General features: G+C 36.6%; 1 protein-coding gene across 1 annotated transcript; it reads right to left on the bottom strand.

Moving 5' to 3' along the window:
• Positions 1–321: 321 nt before the first annotated feature.
• LOC117989582 (uncharacterized) lies at positions 322–13136 on the bottom strand. Its single transcript, XM_034976947.2, has 9 exons — positions 12629–13136; positions 11996–12206; positions 10914–11124; positions 9939–10295; positions 9046–9231; positions 6122–6240; positions 5355–5519; positions 4097–4267; positions 322–3402 (listed from the first exon to the last, which is right to left on the bottom strand). The coding sequence occupies exons 2-9, from the start codon at positions 12188–12190 to the stop codon at positions 3112–3114; spliced, it is 1695 nt and encodes a 564-aa protein (XP_034832838.1). The 5' UTR covers positions 12191–12206; positions 12629–13136; the 3' UTR covers positions 322–3111.
• Positions 13137–17067: the final 3931 nt, after the last annotated feature.

Genomic DNA, 17067 nt, shown 5'->3' with positions numbered 1-17067 from the left:
CGTGTTCAGATTGGACTACTTGTTTGGTGCACACTGTAAGTACTAGAGTTCCAATATGTTATGGCGGTGGCTCAACCCGCCTCAAACCATACAAAAAAAAAATCATTTGAGGTTCTCCCATTGACTTTACATGCAAAAAAAAATGGGTCGCTATAACGCCAATACATAAACAGTTAAAGGACATCATAAACCTCTACACTTCAGTTCCAAACGCGCCCTGGTCTGAGAAGAAGCCCACAACAAACTCAGCCGGACTAAATATGTATGGAGTCTGTGGAACATCGAAAAGAAGATGTTGAATAATATAAATGAAACCCTAAATAAAAAGTCATAATAAAATTTATTTTCTTATAAAAATCAACTAACACACATCATTTTTGTATAACAAGGTAACAATACAATATTAACAAAATAATATTACAAAATATATTAGGCAGTTAACTTATTATAAAATATTGCAAAATTTAAAAAAAACCGTCTTACCACAACAATTTTAGGTGATGTACAAAATGCATTATTTTGGCCCTTTACCATGATAAATCAATGCCATGCACGTTTTTTAACTTATTTTTTGTAAAAATTATGTGATAAAACGGGACATAGTTAAATAGCGACCAAATAAATTCCATTTTCAAAAAGGTAAAGTTTAGAAATGCAAATACCTAATGGCGAAAAAAATGGAAAAATCGGTTCATAGTAAAACGCGTAGCGAAACCAATATCTATGGTAAAACGTTTATAATTTTTTAACTAGATAACAATTATGTATGTTTCAAATTTGTTTCAGTCCACAGTAAGCTGTAAAACTAACCAACTATAAAAAAATATACACCATATTCCATACCTACTTACATTAATAATAATAATTAATGAATAACGATTCGTATAAGTAAATAGAATATAGATGCAAAACGCACAAAATTTTATGATTATCATATCACAATTGTTGTGATTGGCTGAATTAATGGTATTCTTGTTGCAACAATGAATTGTAGCCAATTGTGAGCGAGCATCAACCAATTAGACCACAATCGAGCAGCTGCTGGTGTCAATTAATGATGATGCGGTCTAAAGAAACCTAATAACGGATGAGTTTTGTAGGAAAACAAGGAAACTTTCTGTATACTTAGTTAGAATTATAAATAAATAAATAAATAAATGTTTTATTTGCAAAATTGTGGGCATAACAAGTTAACAATAACACAACAGTCCCTTACACAATCGACTGTCACCGACAGTGTGCAAATATTTATTTAGGTTATAAAAACCTAAGTACCGCAAATTTTGAAAAAAAAAAACAGGGGACCTCCTGTACGCTTAGTATAAGATTTTACGTCCCACCAAACGTTGCTAGAAGTCGAGAATCGAAACACAATACCATCAAAGTAAAATGGACCTAAAGAGCCTTGAATTGAAGTCGAAAATTCAATGCCACTGATTTTAATTTCGCAACGTTTCCGCTTGGAGCGCTGGCTGTAGATGTGTAGACAAACTTGAGCTTTAAAACAAGGTAGTTTAAGATCCAGTTTACTATAATACGGAATGTTTTCGTTACTCGAATACTATCAACGTTGGTGAGACAAAATCTCGTACTAAGCGTACTGAACATGAAAGCGTGTGTCGAAAAAAAATTCGGTTTACCCCCTCGAGTTAGATCTTACTAAGTTTTTTTAGTTTTTGGAAATAATGGCCGCCAAAATTTTTAGCAACTAGCATGGCTACAAAACCCTACCTCACGCGAGTTCTAAGTTATGACACGCACTCGACCAGTTATTTTAGTCTTAAGTAACAGCGTTAAAGTCCTTAAACTTACACGGGAGACTTATCAATTATCATTACGACTTAATATTACGACTTAATCTATACTTTAAAAAAATATATTTAAACATCTTATTTAGGTAGGCATAACAAACTTAGAAAACCTTTTATACAAATAAAAATATCGTAAAATAATTTACACAGATTGATTTAAATTTGTAAAATCATCTTTACAATATAAAGTTTCGATAAAAAACTTTGATAAAAAGCTTCATTCAAAAATTCTTTGTATATAAACTTCATAAATTACGTAAACGATTATATACATAAAAACTGTTTTCACAGCCTTAATATACTATTAGTTTTAGTGTATTTGTAAACAGGACGAATACGAAAATATTTTAATACAAATATGATAATATAATAAATGCATACATCTCGTCAATATTGTAGTAATAATTATATCATAATAATATTAAGTAAAATAAAGTTATTCCTTACGTATACAGTCGATTTGATTAGAAAATTACTTACATATTACTTAATTTAAATTTAAATGACTCTTAATTAAGGGTGCGAATCGGCGGTTTATGCGAGTTTTGGTAACCTATGACCCTAACCTATGGCTGTAATATCGCCGAAAATACACAGAATATAATTTTCGAATAATGCAAAAATTCATTCCTATAGTCCGCGACAGGTTGAGATGGCAATCGGGGTATAAGGCGGGGGAACGTCCCGCATACCCGCACCGGGTTAGCACGAGGGCTGTGCCGGAACTAGTACAAGTTGTAACCCTACTGAGTATATCCTATGAGTAGGTATTAATTACATTTTTCGTAAACGATATTGGATGTCTTCTTCGATCTTCCAGACATTATACAATCAATGGGCATGGGTTAGTTATATTGATACTCAAAAAAATTGACAGTTGATAAGAGCTAGCGCGCACCACGGTGCGGTGAGTTGCGGTGCGTTTTAAAATTCGCAAATTTGAATTTCAATCTATGAAAATCCGGTGCGGAATTAATTCCGCAGTGCGCGCACTTCTATGTAGTTCTATGTAGTTTTGCTGAAAAAAGTACGGAAATTTTCCGTGGTGCGCGCTAGCTTTTATAAACATGAAATTGACACAGTATAATAGTCCGTAAAAAAGAGAACTCACTCGCCATTTTAACTCTGTGTGTCATCTGTCATGTCAAAAGTACGGCTTTAAAATAAAGGCTAACATCGTCTTTTGACATGATAGTTGACACAAAGTTAAAATGGCGAGTGAGATCTCATTTCGTACACATTATATTTACGTCGTCTGTCTTTGTTTCTATAGTTTTAAAATGATTTGTCACATTTTGGGCTAACAATACTTTGCCTTCAAATCCTTCCTCAATATCTTACCAGCGGCATTCTTAGGAATAGTATCAACAAATTGAACGTCCTTTATCCTCTTGAAAGCGACTACTTTACTATTAACATACTCCAGGATTTCCTCGCTTTTCGCAGTCTGTCCTGATTGGGTGACTACAAAAGCTTTGGGGACTTCCCCGCTGATTGGATCGGGGATTCCCAAAACGGCGCAATCGAGGATCTTCGGATGCGTTCGGAGAATCATTTCTAGTTCAGCAGGGGGGACTTGGAACCCTTTTACCTGGAAAATACGTAAATATTTTTTGAAGAATACTCTCTAACTTATAGTATTGCGAATAACGTGAGAGTTAGAGACAGAGAAAAGAGTTCTCTGTGCAAATATCCTTCGGATGCGGCTGGCACGGTGCTACATTTTCTCAGTTTTATTCAGACCCCAGTGTTTATCTCATACAGTAAAAAGAAAAGTCCTGATTTACTGACTGACTCCTCAACGCTCCACCCAAACCGTTGAACCAAGAAAGCTGAAATTTAGCACAGATGTTCCCTTTATAATTTAGACAAGGAATAAGGCCGGATTTTTGAAATTTCAAAAAAAAAAAAGCCGGGCCGCAGGCGGACTCTAGTTTCGTACCTTAATAAGCTCTTTCAGTCTATCAGTGACATACAAATAGCCGTTGTCATCGTATTTGCCGATGTCACCAGTCTTGTACCAGCCGTCGGCCGTGAGCATTTCACTAGCCGCTACTTCGTTCTTATAATACCCTGACATGAGATTTGGACCTCGATACCAGATTTCTATATATTTCTATTACTTTTATAAGCTCCTTCAGTCTATCAGTGACATACAAATAGCCGTTGTCATCGTATTTGCCGATGTCACCAGTCTTGTACCAGCCGTCGTCCGTGAGCACTTCTCTAGTCGCTGCTTCGTTCTTATCATACCCTGGCATGAGATTTCTTTATATTTCTATTACCTTAATAAGCTCCTTCAGTCTATCAGTGACATACAAATAGCCGTTGTCATCGTATTTGCCGATGTCACCAGTCTTGTACCAGCCGTCGTCCGTAAGCACTTCTCTAGTCGCTGCTTCGTTCTTATAATACCCTGACATGAGATTTGGACCTCGATACCAGATTTCACCTTCCTGGAAAATGGAATGGATTTCCTTAGGGTTTTATGGATTCAGACAATTTGGAACATATGTCTCATTAACATCGAAATGACGTCATTTTGACGTCAGCTGACATAAAAATATACCGTCAGCTCGAAACTTCAGTCTAGTGCCGAAGTCACTAAAATGGCGGCCACGCGCATTAGCAAATTGCGGGACGTATATAGCGCAGAAATTTTACACATCTAATAAAACCTTAACAGCTTAGCCTTAAGGCTCCAAACCTTCGATGGCTGCTACAAACAAAAATGCGAATTCTATAAACTACTTTTCAAGAACAATTACTTCTTTTTGACGTATGATTGTTAAGTCAGACTCAACAGACTGTTTGACAGACAGTAGTTTGACTGTCAGACAAACTACTGGACGTATCCGTAGCCGTGGCTGACGGTTGGAACTGAAAGGTGGGCAGTCGTTTGGGACATCCGAGCGTTTTCGGCTGACAAAAACATCCAATGGGCCAGGATTCTATCGGACGTCCACACCGCGTCCCAAACAACTCACCTATCCGTCGCGGCTGTCAGCTGCGGCTTACGGACACATTCGATAATATGTTTCCACCTTTACAACAACAAAGTTGATAGTTGATTAGTAGCTTTTCAGTTCCTGAAAAGTAATGGATACGCAAATTTTTCATGGCTTAAGGTCCGCTATTTACATGAGAATCTATATAAAAGGAAACTGACTGACTGACTGATTGATCAACGCATAGCTCAAACTACTGGACAGATCAGGCATTTTAGCAAGAAATTTAGCATGCAGATAGCTGTTATGATGTAGAACAAGGATATGTGAAAATCCAAGCCCAATGGGGTGAAATAGGTTTTGAAATTCGTGTAGTCCACGCGGACGAATGCACGGGCATAAGCTACATAAGTCCAGCAAATTGCTAATGCGCGTGGCCGCCATTTTAGTGACGTCAGAACTAGACTGAAGTTTCAAGCTAATGGTATATTTTTCTTAAATATACGTCAAATGACGACATTTCGATGTAAATGAGACAATGGTTCCAGCGCAATAGCAATTTGCGGGACCTATAAACACATGAAACTTTTTTTACCTTTCCAGATCCCAAAGCTTCCTGTGTGTTCAAATCGGCAATCTTCACCTCCGAGCCGGCGAAGTTGTGTCCGACCGCCGCGTGGTTGGTGTCCTTGTTGTGTCCCACGGATATGCCGCCGTTGGTCTCCGTCAGACCGTAGCCTTGACGGAAGATTAGGCCTTTCTGAAAGACATATTAAATGACTAGATTATGCCCGCGACTTCGTCCGCGTGGATTTTAGTTTTTTGAAATCCCGTGGGAACTCTTCAATTTTCCGGGATAAAAAGTAACCTATGTCCTTCCCCGGGATATAAGCTAACTCTGTACCAAGTTTCATCAAAATCGGTTAAAAAGTTGGGCCGTGAAAAGCTAGCAGGCAGGCAGACAGACACACTTTCGCATTTATAATATTAGTATCGATGAATTGGTCGTTTGTGCTTGAGTGAGAGTGTCACTTTTCAAACATAACTAAGTCCCTACAAGAGACCTATGTCCAGCACAGCAATGGACGTCTATGAAATTATTTTATTTTTGCACTCCTTATCAAAATATTCGTATTAGACAACTCAATTTATAATCTCACTATCTCATTATTACCAACCGCAAAATAATAATGATAAATAAATACCTATTACATTTTTTTTAACAAATTATAATATAAATGACTAGCTGCTACCCGCGACTTCGTCCGCGCAGAATTATTCCCGCATTGCTACTGCTGTCGCGTTGCTGTCGCTACTGCAACGTTTTACGTAATCACCCCGCCGGTCTGATTCTATACTCACTTTTTTCGCAAGGATAGCTTCAGCATCACTCTTTGAAACGGGAGCAGCACCGCAAACTATGTCCTTTAAAGTTTCCAAATGACGCGGTGTTACTGCTGGGTGCTTGCCCAAGAACACCGCTGCAATAATAAAACTAAATATATAAAACGAAAAGCTGACTGACTGACTGATCTATCAACGCAAAGTTCAAATTACTGGACGGATCGGGCTGAAATTTGGCATGCAGATAGCTATTATGACGTAGCGGGCGGGCACAAGCTAGCACAGTATATGTATATTATTATACCTACTCTTTAAATCTCTGATGTTAGGGAGTTTGTGCACTTATTCGTATTCGTTTCGTAAAAATACGATTCGTAGTGGCCTTCATACAGAATGTATGTACGCTTGTGCACTAATTCCGTTCGTATTTATACCAATCCGACAAAATACGAATCATCTGATCACACAAGCACGTTTTGTTTGACGCCAGTTAGAATCGTATCTTTACGAAACCGAATACGAATCGAATATGAATCAGTGCACCAACACCTTTAGTGTGTTTCGACGTTCGAATTCTATAAACGTTAGCAAGAAGTAAAATCTCATACTAACCCTACTACAAACAAATAATATACCAGTCGATTAACACATAATAAAAATAATAGCCAATAGGTATGATTAAAAAGCAATATGATTAAGATACCTACTGTGGCTAATTCCGTTGTACACAATCTCTAAACTAAACTAAAATGACGTCTAAATCTATTGCTATCCCTTTCATAATGTTGCTTGCGGAAAAGGATAGCACTAGATTTAGACCTGTTAATTTAGTTTAGTTTAGAGATTGTGTACAAGAGAATCAGCCCCATTGTTAAAAAGCAATTAAGTTTGGAACAAACAACTATGTATCTATTTTTAATTGAGTCGTGGAGATTTTGAGCTGTTGTTCTTCACTATTAAGTCTATCCATCGTAAGAATTTTCTCGGTTTCGTAATCCCATACAAATGGACAGAGACAAAAATCTCAGTGGCCATTTTGAGTCACTAACCAATCACAAACATGTTTTCAAAAACTTTCGAAATTAAATTCGAAAATGTTTTCAAAAATATTCGAAATTCGAAACGAAAACATTGTTTCCATTGGTTGGTGTCTCAAAATGGTAAACGTCCACTGAGATTATTGGCTCTGTCAGTTAGTTGTATGGGATTACGTAACAGAGAGACCCGGTATACTGACTGCTTTTCCTGGATAGAGTATATAAAGAAAGAAAGAAAGAAAGAAAATGAATTTATTTGTTGTTAGTGTCACAGATAAAAACAAAGTACAAATGTAACATTTTCATCTGTGACACCACCTCAAATGGGTGTACAGCTCAGCATAATGCATAATAAAATAAAAAAATAAAAAAAAATATAGCATAACTACTCAAGAAACTTGTTGGCATTTCAGTGAACAAAAACCTGACAAGTGTGAGTTACACTCGCGCGGGCAGAGTTCCGTACGATGTGTACGCAATACGCATGCCATTGAGATTAATGTTATGTTATTTTAAGACCATAGACTTCTTATAGGTTTATATTTAACGAGCGGATAGACAAACAGACAGAGTCAGACGAGTGATACTATAAAGGTTCAGTTTTATCATGCGGACGTACGGAATCCTAAAAACCGGTCGGTTGCTTGTACCTACGTGGGATGCAAGATAACAAAAACGACAATAAAAAATAACAATCCTGATATAAATTACCGCATTACGTGATTAAGGTAATCTATCATCAAGGTTTATTTATCGTCGTTCTAACTGCACTTAGGAACAGCTGATTGCGAAAAAGTTTTGAATATTATTTTTAGGGCGACTAAGGGCGTTTGTGCACTCATCCGTATTCGGTTCGTATCCGTGATTCTTCATGTGTGGCCTTGAGTGGCCGTCATACAAATACGTTCTCATTCAATTCGTATTTTTAAGTAATCCGTGATTTCACGGATCAGTTCACAACCGCACTTAGGAATAATCATTATTATTTATTACTATTATTTTATTTATTTTATATCTAATTAGAACGGCAGTGCCACTTACACTAACTAGATGATTAATAATAAATTTAAATACAAATAAAGGTACAAGAAAAAAGACATAAAATACAAAACGATAAAAGATCAAAGAATTTTGAATATGTACGCTGAGAACATTGAATGACATATTCATGCAATGCTCTCAGCGTACTTCAGTAACTCCCGAACCAGTATTATAGACCCATCATTAATGGGTCCCATTGTGCATTATTGTCCAAAAGCGCGTTGAATAGGTATTATGTAAATAGGTATAGTACGCGACAGGTCGAGATGGCAATGTGGACGGGGAAGCACTGCACACCCGCTCAGCCCCCGCGTTAACCCGGCGTGCGACAGCGCGGGTCAGCCGCGCTATTCCGTACCGTGCGGGTACTATTGTACACTATTCGACAGTACTGTTGACATAAGAGAAAATATGGCGCGTGCGTTCTCAAAATGTGTGTAGAGGCAACCACATCAGAAATTACTGATTGATAAAATATAAGTACACTAGCTGATGCCCGCGACGAATTAGGTTTTTTAAAAATCCCGTGGGAACTCTTTGATTTTCCGAGAGATAAAAGTAGCATATGTCACTCTCCAGATCTTTATCTATACCCATGCAAAAAATCACGTCAATCCATTGCACCATTGCGACGTGATTGAAGGACAAACCAACAAACCAACACACTTTCGCATTATATAAGGGTACGGATTGCGACAAGGCTATCTTGTCACTTCAATGACATTAACAGAGGGCGATGTTTTAGAACAATTTAGAATATTCAAACAAGAACAAAGGGGACACTTGACGGCAACGTTAGTTCCAATTTTAGCCACGCGCCAAGATAGCCTTGTCGCACTGCAGGTATATATCTACAAAACTCACCCATTGGTGGAACTATGTACAAATGCTGTGCTTTGAATTTCACAATGGCTTCTAGGAATAGATCCGGCTTGAATACGGGCAATGTTACCAGTTTAGCGCCTCTCCCCATCAGGTTCATCATGAGCAAGTTGAAGCCGAATATATGGAAGAATGGCAACACTGCTGGCAGCACTGATTGGTGGGTAGCTGGGTATAAACACATATGCTAAGTGAGTATGCGTAAAATGTAAAAGGCGTGATAAATGGCCGGCAGAAGTAAAACTGTACTCTGTCCCGCTCACTTATTGTATTGGGCAATAATACACGCTGCCTAGCCAATGTTTTTTTTATTCAGATACAAATTAACGCTTTACTGGAATCTCACCTGGTGGTGAGTGATGATGCAGTCTACGAGTGAAGCGAGCTAACCTGGAAGGGGTATGGCAGTTTTTTATTAAACTCCTTGGTTTACTACATGGCATCATACTGGAACGCTAAATCACTTGGCATCTCTTCGACCAGACCAGAGAAAATTTAGAAATTATAAAATTCCTCTGCCGGGAATCGAACCCGGGACCTCTCCATAAAAAAACCACACCGCTCACCACGATTCCATCGATTTCCTATTCGAGAGGTTCGCGTTCGATCCCGAGCACGCATCTCAACAGTGAAGAAGAACATCGTGAGGAAACCTGCCTGCCTGACAATTCTCCATAATGTTTTTAAACGTGTATGAAGTCTGCCAATCCGCACTTGGTCAGCGTGGTGGACTACTCAGTAGTGGACCAGCGATAGATTGAGATGAATAAATGAAAATGAACTTTTACAAAATGCTTTTGAATAATAAAATAATGGAACATTCGCGTGAATTTCAGTTTTTTTAGAGATTTTTTGTGTTTTAACAAAGTACTTACCAGATGCTTCATCAACAGCAATAATCTTTGGATCAAATATCATCTTATTCATGGCATTAACACTTTTATGTGTCAACACTACACCCTTAGGAAACCCGGTTGTACCACTAGAGAACGGCAGTATCGCCACATCATTGGTACTCCTTTTGACTTTCTTTAGACAATCTGTGTCTATGCCTAAATCTTCAGCGAACTCTGCGAACTTTATCGTCCCTTCTGGTAGACTATCATTGTCTATGAGTATTACTGGTATATTTAGCTTTAACTCTTTAAGAGCTTCTATGATATTTGGGTATGATAGTTTTGATGATACTATTGCTTTGCATTCAATTAGTTCTAGTTGTACTTTTAGTTCATCTGTAAACAAAGTTTGATCTGTCAACATAGCGTATTTGGGGGTTTTCAAGGGGACATAAGATTTTATGACAATATGTTGGTAAAAAATAATGAAGCAATTGACCCAAACTTTATTAAGATTTGGTATGCCTAAATCAATATGACCAGACAACGGCTATCAATTTAAAATTCAATGTGTCTGTCACACTTTTATTAAATGTTCTGTTCTTTGAAATTAAAAAAGATGATTAACGGAAATACCTACTCAACTATGTGAAAGAAGCAAAAATATATTTTTTTACACATACAAAAAAATTGTAATAACAAAACGTGTTACTATTTTAAAATATTGTAATATCGAAACAAACTATTTATCGATCCAAAGGTATAAGGTGCTGTGCTTTACAGTTGGTCCTTCGAGCCGGATAGTGCTATTTTAAAAGTCCCGCAAATTGCTGATGCGCGTGGCCGCCATTGTAAAGACGTCAGCACTAGACTGAAGTTTCGAGCTGATGGTATATTTTTATTTCGGCTGACGTCAAAATTACGTCATTTCGATGTTAATGAGACATGGTTCCAGCGCAATATTTTTTATTTCAATTACAATAAAAAATAAATAAAACAATAGAGAATACTTACGAGCTGTATAAGCAGGGTTCATCATGCTAGCAATACAGCCAGCCTCTAGTATGCCTAACGCTACACAAGGGTATTCTGGCACATTTGGTAATATAACAGCTACTTTATCGTCGTTACGCAGCTTCAGCTTTAAGAGAAGGGATGCGGCAAATGATATCGACATCCTGTGGGTTTGTGCGTATGTGTAACCATGGCCTGTTGCAGCACATACCTATGGAAAAAAATTGTTTAAAGTTTTGGCTTTATTAGGCTTTTTCCCAGATATAGAAAATACAAGATGAGGTGATGAAGAACTCTTCAATATTCCAGGATAAAAAGTAGCCTATGTCCTTCCCCGGGATGCATACTATCTCTGTACCAAATTTCGTTAAAATCGGTTGAACGGTTGAGCCGTGAAAAGCTAGCAGACAAACAGACAGACATACTTTCGCATTTATAATATTAGTATGGATTGTCACGATCGATCTAGATCAAACTGTGCACATCAAGTACAACTCAGTAGTTGAACCATTAAAGGTACTTAACACATAGACTGCCATTAATAAAACATTAGAATGGATGTACTAAAATAACAATAATATCTGTACAGTTATTTTTAAGGACTTCTGAGGTACCTACAAGGTTTTGATGTAAGAGCATAGCTTTTTTTTTTTTAAGAAAAAAGAATATTAGCCATGTTAAATGGCAAAGTGTATGAGCATTGCCATACATTATACTACCCGCTATTTTTACGATCGTGTTGTTGCTTGCCACCGCGCTGTGCCGAAAGATAAAATTAGTTTAAGTTTTGTTACTATAATTTCTCATTAAGTGAAATTTGTATATCTGATTTCTTTTGAGAATAAAATTCTTTAACCACAAATGACTAATATTCCCCTTTCCTCTCCAATCAAGCGTCAGGCTTGTGCTAGGAGTAGGTACGACAATAGTGCAACACGCAGGGTTTGATCCGTCCACTCCTATACCGGTTGAGCTATTGAGGCTCGTTATGGTTAAATCGTAAATCTTACTCTACCTGTTGTGATGCAAAGGCTAAATGTGCTAATACTAGTTATTAAAAATATTTCACTATAGGTACTCACAGTTAGAGTTTTGTCAGGCCATCTGTCCAAGTTTTGCCATGCAAAGTCATTGACTGTGATATGGTTAACCCCTTCCACTTCTTGATAAACAGACTTTAGAATATTCACTTCTGTACTTTTATGACGAGACAATGGTAACAATTGTTTTGTTTTATTTACTACAAGGTACACAGTACGACGGAAGACGTTCGACATTGTTATTTTTGTATTGCTGAAAAAAAATTACTTAATACTTATATATAAAATTAAAAGTTACTAACAAGTAGCTTATGCCTGCGACTTCATTATCTGGATGTAGGTTTCAAAAATCCCGTGGGAACTCTGATTTTCCAGGATAAAAATTAGGCTATGTCACTCTCCAGGTATTTAACTATATCCATGTAAAAAATCATGTTGATCCGTTCCTCCATTGTGACGTAATTGAAGGACAAACAAACACACTTTCACATAACATGGGTACATACTAGGTAGTAATTTAAAACTGCAAAATATTTATCAAAAAAAGGAAATCATTTTGCAGTTATTATTAAAACTGCAGTAGGTACAATTAATTTAATTTTACAAGCAATTAAAAGCAGTTTTGTAAGTAAAGTTTTTTTATTGCAAATTATACAATTGATAAGCATCACTTACCTTCCTAATATGAGCTAACTTTACGAAGTACAAAGATCAATACGCGGACCTAACAACACAGTAGCTCGCACAGTCAGTACCAATATTAGACTTTGGACTAGAAACAAAACGGAATAATTAAGTAAGTGAAAACCAGAACAGGAAAATAAAAGAGCAGAGTAACTTTAATAACACGTCTTGTTCCTTGAAATTTATTTGTTGCAAAGTAAATTATAATGTAAGTACAGATAAACGTGATTATTATCTTTTGTAAACAAGCGATTTTACGGTGATAAAAACAAAGTTAGATTTTATTTAAAACAAAAAACTACAAGAAAATAGAATGTAAACAAGTGTGGTGTAGTACATATGCAAATGTTTTTTGACAGAAGTCATTGATGGAATTTAAAAATGACATTGGATTCGACAGCTGTCAGCGCCATGATGTGAGGTTGCCAGAAAAGAGAAATTTCCATTTTACTTGGGGGATCAGCATAGGTACTGAATTCCCCTATAATACATATTGTTTAATTCCTTTGTACACAATCTCTAAACTAAACTAAAATACGTCTAAATCTATTGCTATCCCTTTCATAATGTTGCTTGCGGAAAAGGAAAGCACTAGACTTAGACCTGTTAATTTAGTTTAGTTTAGAGATTGTGTACTAGAGAATCGGCCCCAATGTGTATTATACCGACGACGTATTTCAAATTAAATCTTACTAACCTCCTGTTTTGGGAGTTTTTTAAAAAACTGATGGTATTCTTATTTTAACAATGCATTATAGCCACTTGTGAGCGAGCGTCAATCAAGCCCGAGGTTTGCGATCGTGACATTGTAGCTGTCATTCTATAGCAATCGAGCCATAGCATTGACTTGGGAGACCGTACTCAATAGCGGGCCGGGCGCCGGCGATGAGTTGTTGATGATGATGATGACGATAATAATATTAGTCTATTTAATTTTATTAGAACTTAAACTAGAATATGGTTAAAAATAAATAAAACAAACTTGTTCGAAATAGGTACTTTAATAAATGACATCAGTTGTGATACAAACGTAAATCAGACCATAAGTAAGGCAGCGTGAGAATGATTCGAATCATTAGCTCCTAGCATAATCGCCAAGGAATTAATAGTTTTGGCGATACAACGACAATTAAAGTCCTGTCTTTATAGACTTACAATACAATTCAAAGAATATAGTTACCTAAATACAATAATAATAGGACATCTATAACAAACTTGAGATTTAGATTATTAGCGGACTAATATTATTTTGTACTAATGAATAAACACTTGACTAGTCACTTATAATTTTTTTTGGCATAAATAAACAGGAAAGTTATAATTTACCAAATTTTTAGTTCTTGCCAAGTTAAGTTGCAAAAGTTACAACAATTCAGACTGTCGCGTTCTAATAGTTTATTGTACAAAGGTTATCATATTATTTAAACAATTCACCTACATAATGTTATGTAAGTTTATACTAATTATTTAGAGAATTATTTGTCTATACATAAATACATGCGTAGGATCAAGCTAGTTAGTATGGATAAATTAAAAAACATAATAGTAATTTTAAACAAATAATTACGTACATCGGAACAAGGTAGTATGTATAAATAAAAAACAATTTTAAACAAATACTTAGTCATAAAATTACTCTAGCATAAGACAGTACGACGAGGAAAATAATAATAAACTATTATAATTATGTAGGTATAGATTATTATGGAATATATCATAATATGTAGGTATAGATAGCTTATGATAATTATAAGAAAGTTCAATAATACGGTAAAAATGGCTACCACGAGAGATTGAAATTACGAGGAAGAAATAATTTCCCTATTTAATTATAATTAATTTTGGTTGTGCGATCACTAGTAAATTATTGATAATAATTTATTGGACTTTCAAAAATTACCATGGCAACATTTTTGTTCTGGCCTAAAACAATAGAACAGCGCTACCTAGCAAAAATACCATAAAAATACGGGCTTTTACCGTTTTTCTCCTCTGTGCTTTTACCGCGGCGCGTAGTTTTTGAACTATGTAGATCTCAACCTATGAGTACATAATATATTGTTTCCTATGTTGGTGGTCCGAACGCACTGGCGCTGCGCGACGCGGCCCGGCACAAGTAGTTTATATGGATCAAAGCGCACTTGAGCAACGCGGCGGACGCGGCAAATATAGATTTTAATATGAATTTGTATGGAGCAAGGCGCTGCCGCGTCGTGTCGCGCAGCGCAAATGCGTTCGTAACTTATTTCGAGTTGCCGGACTCGTAGTGCGTTTAACCTTATGGTCTAAGTCGGCAAACGCATGACTATAAAAAAAGCACTTAAGGTGAAATCTATAGAGCGCTCTGACTTTGCTTGGACTTAAGACAGCGTTAAAACGAGACACAGCTATATCTCTCACATAAATCTGTCTCGTTTTAACTTAGTTAATCTTAAGTGTGAGCCAAGTCAAAGAAGGCTCTATAGATCTCAGCTTAAGTGCCTAACTAAGATAGTAAAAAATAATGTAGAATTGTTCTACACTCCTACGCTTGCCGACTACCATCTAACAAAAGTAACAGAGGATGGTGGTTTAACATATTATTTTGGAAAACCCTCTATTTAATAATCACCGCGAAATAATTTATTTTTGACACAGGCATCATAGCTATTCCCTGTTTAGGGACAAAACACAACACAATAACACACAAATGATCCATAGCTCTCTAATAACATTTAACTCTTTTCCATACACAATATCATTACTCACTAACAATAATAATTGAAAAAGAGTCATTTAAAAAAGAGAGAGAGAGTATTGTAAGTTTTCAAGATAATAAACCTGACATTTGAGATACATGTTTCATCACCATCCGATAATGTCTATGACCACTACTGGACCCAGGTCTGCAGGTTGCGTGTAATGTTTTGAACTTGTAAGCAAAACTGGCAACTCTCGCTTGCATGCAAGTGCGAATACTTACTTGCAAGAAAATCCTTGGATTCAGGCGGCGCAGGACTGTGGCCAGTGGAAGTTCCTAATTCCTATACCCAAGGGCGTCGCCAGCCGATGGCGCAGGGGGGGGCAAGTTGACTTTACATACTACAATTCATACTTTTCTCATTCTCTATGAATGAGAAAAGTAGGTATGAATTGTAGGTATTCTGTGACAGTACAGAGTCCAATGTGTAAAGCTACACGAGCACGAGCTCTTGACTATGCAATAAAAAACTTGTAAATAAGTTATAATAACATTTATTAGAAAAATAGAATAAAAAGGAGTTTGAATTTGAATAAGTGTACAGCGTACAGCGTATTTGTTTTAATTATCAGATTTTAATATTATAATGGTCGTTGTTTGTTTATATTAGGTTAATTAAAATATAATTTTCGGGGATTCATTGTAAACTTCTCGACCACTTTATTATTAAAATCTTGTAAGTTTCCATGTATAAGTTTTCGGTGCACACTCATCATGGCCAAACCATTGAGGCGATTTTCACTCATAGTGCTTCTTAGCCAGGTTTTTAGTCTCCTGAGGCTGCTAAACGATCGCTCTACCGTACACGTCGTGCATGGAAGAGCGATCAAAATTTTCAACGCTTTTTCCGTGTCGGGAAAGAAGGTTTTTGCTTCTTTTAGGATATCAACAACGGTTTGATCTGTTGAGTTTGGTTTATTATGCCAGAATTGCTGCCAAAGCTCGACTTCAATTTTTATGTTTGGTAAATTATAAAACTGAGCGATAGTTTCACAAGTTTCTGTGAGATTTTCGACTGACATCGTTTGCATTTGTGTGGGGTGTAATTTAGATAAAGCAAATGATGGAGTATTTTCTTCAGCAAAGCGTGTTTCAAGCGATGTAATAACGGAGTCCAAGTATGGTATTATTAATGATCTTTTCCAGAATTCTGAAGGGCTTTCTGCTGGGTGATTGCTTCGATGACATTGTTTCCCAACAATGCGCGGCATTGAAGTGATATCCTCGTCCAGGCCGACTTTCTCCGCAACAACAGTAGCATCCTTTATAATTTCATCTGTGACTCTTTCGGGATTATCACGGTGGCTCTTAAGCAATTGCAAAATGCGTTTGACGTGTTGCGAGGCCTTAACCACATCCAAAGCTATGGATTGGAGTGCGTTGACAACAGGTTCTAACAAAGCAGAGTATTTAGCTATCAAAGTAATACAAAGTATAAACGAAATTTTGAAAGCAGCCGCATGGAGTTGAAAGGCATTTTTTCGAGTAGCACTGTTTCCTTCACGCGATAAGTTTTCTAAGGCTTCCAATATAACAGGAAAATTCTCCTTAAATACTCTGATAGTTTTATGTTTCTCACTCCATCTTGTTTCGCAGAGCCTGGCAATATTAGGTACCAATTTTCTTCTCAAAACAGATTCCCGAAAAAAAATTAATAATATCTTTAGTGGTTCCCATGGTGTTTCGAATT

This window comes from Maniola hyperantus, chromosome 16 (assembly GCF_902806685.2).
Source record: "Maniola hyperantus chromosome 16, iAphHyp1.2, whole genome shotgun sequence".
Classification (NCBI taxonomy): domain Eukaryota; kingdom Metazoa; phylum Arthropoda; class Insecta; order Lepidoptera; family Nymphalidae; genus Maniola; species Maniola hyperantus.
This window is presented reverse-complemented; position numbering and strand designations above follow the sequence as displayed.

Coding starts and splice junctions, on each gene's coding strand:
- LOC117989582 (XM_034976947.2), bottom strand. CDS start 12,190: ATGTCGAACGTCTTCCGTCGTACTGTGTACCTTGTAGTAAATAAAACA. Junction 6,241..9,045: donor GTACATAGTTCCACCAATGG/GTGAGTTTTGTA, acceptor TTATTATTGCAG/CGGTGTTCTTGGGCAAGCAC. Junction 4,268..5,354: donor AAGCTTTGGGATCTGGAAAG/GTAAAAAAAGTT, acceptor TCCATTTTCCAG/GAAGGTGAAATCTGGTATCG.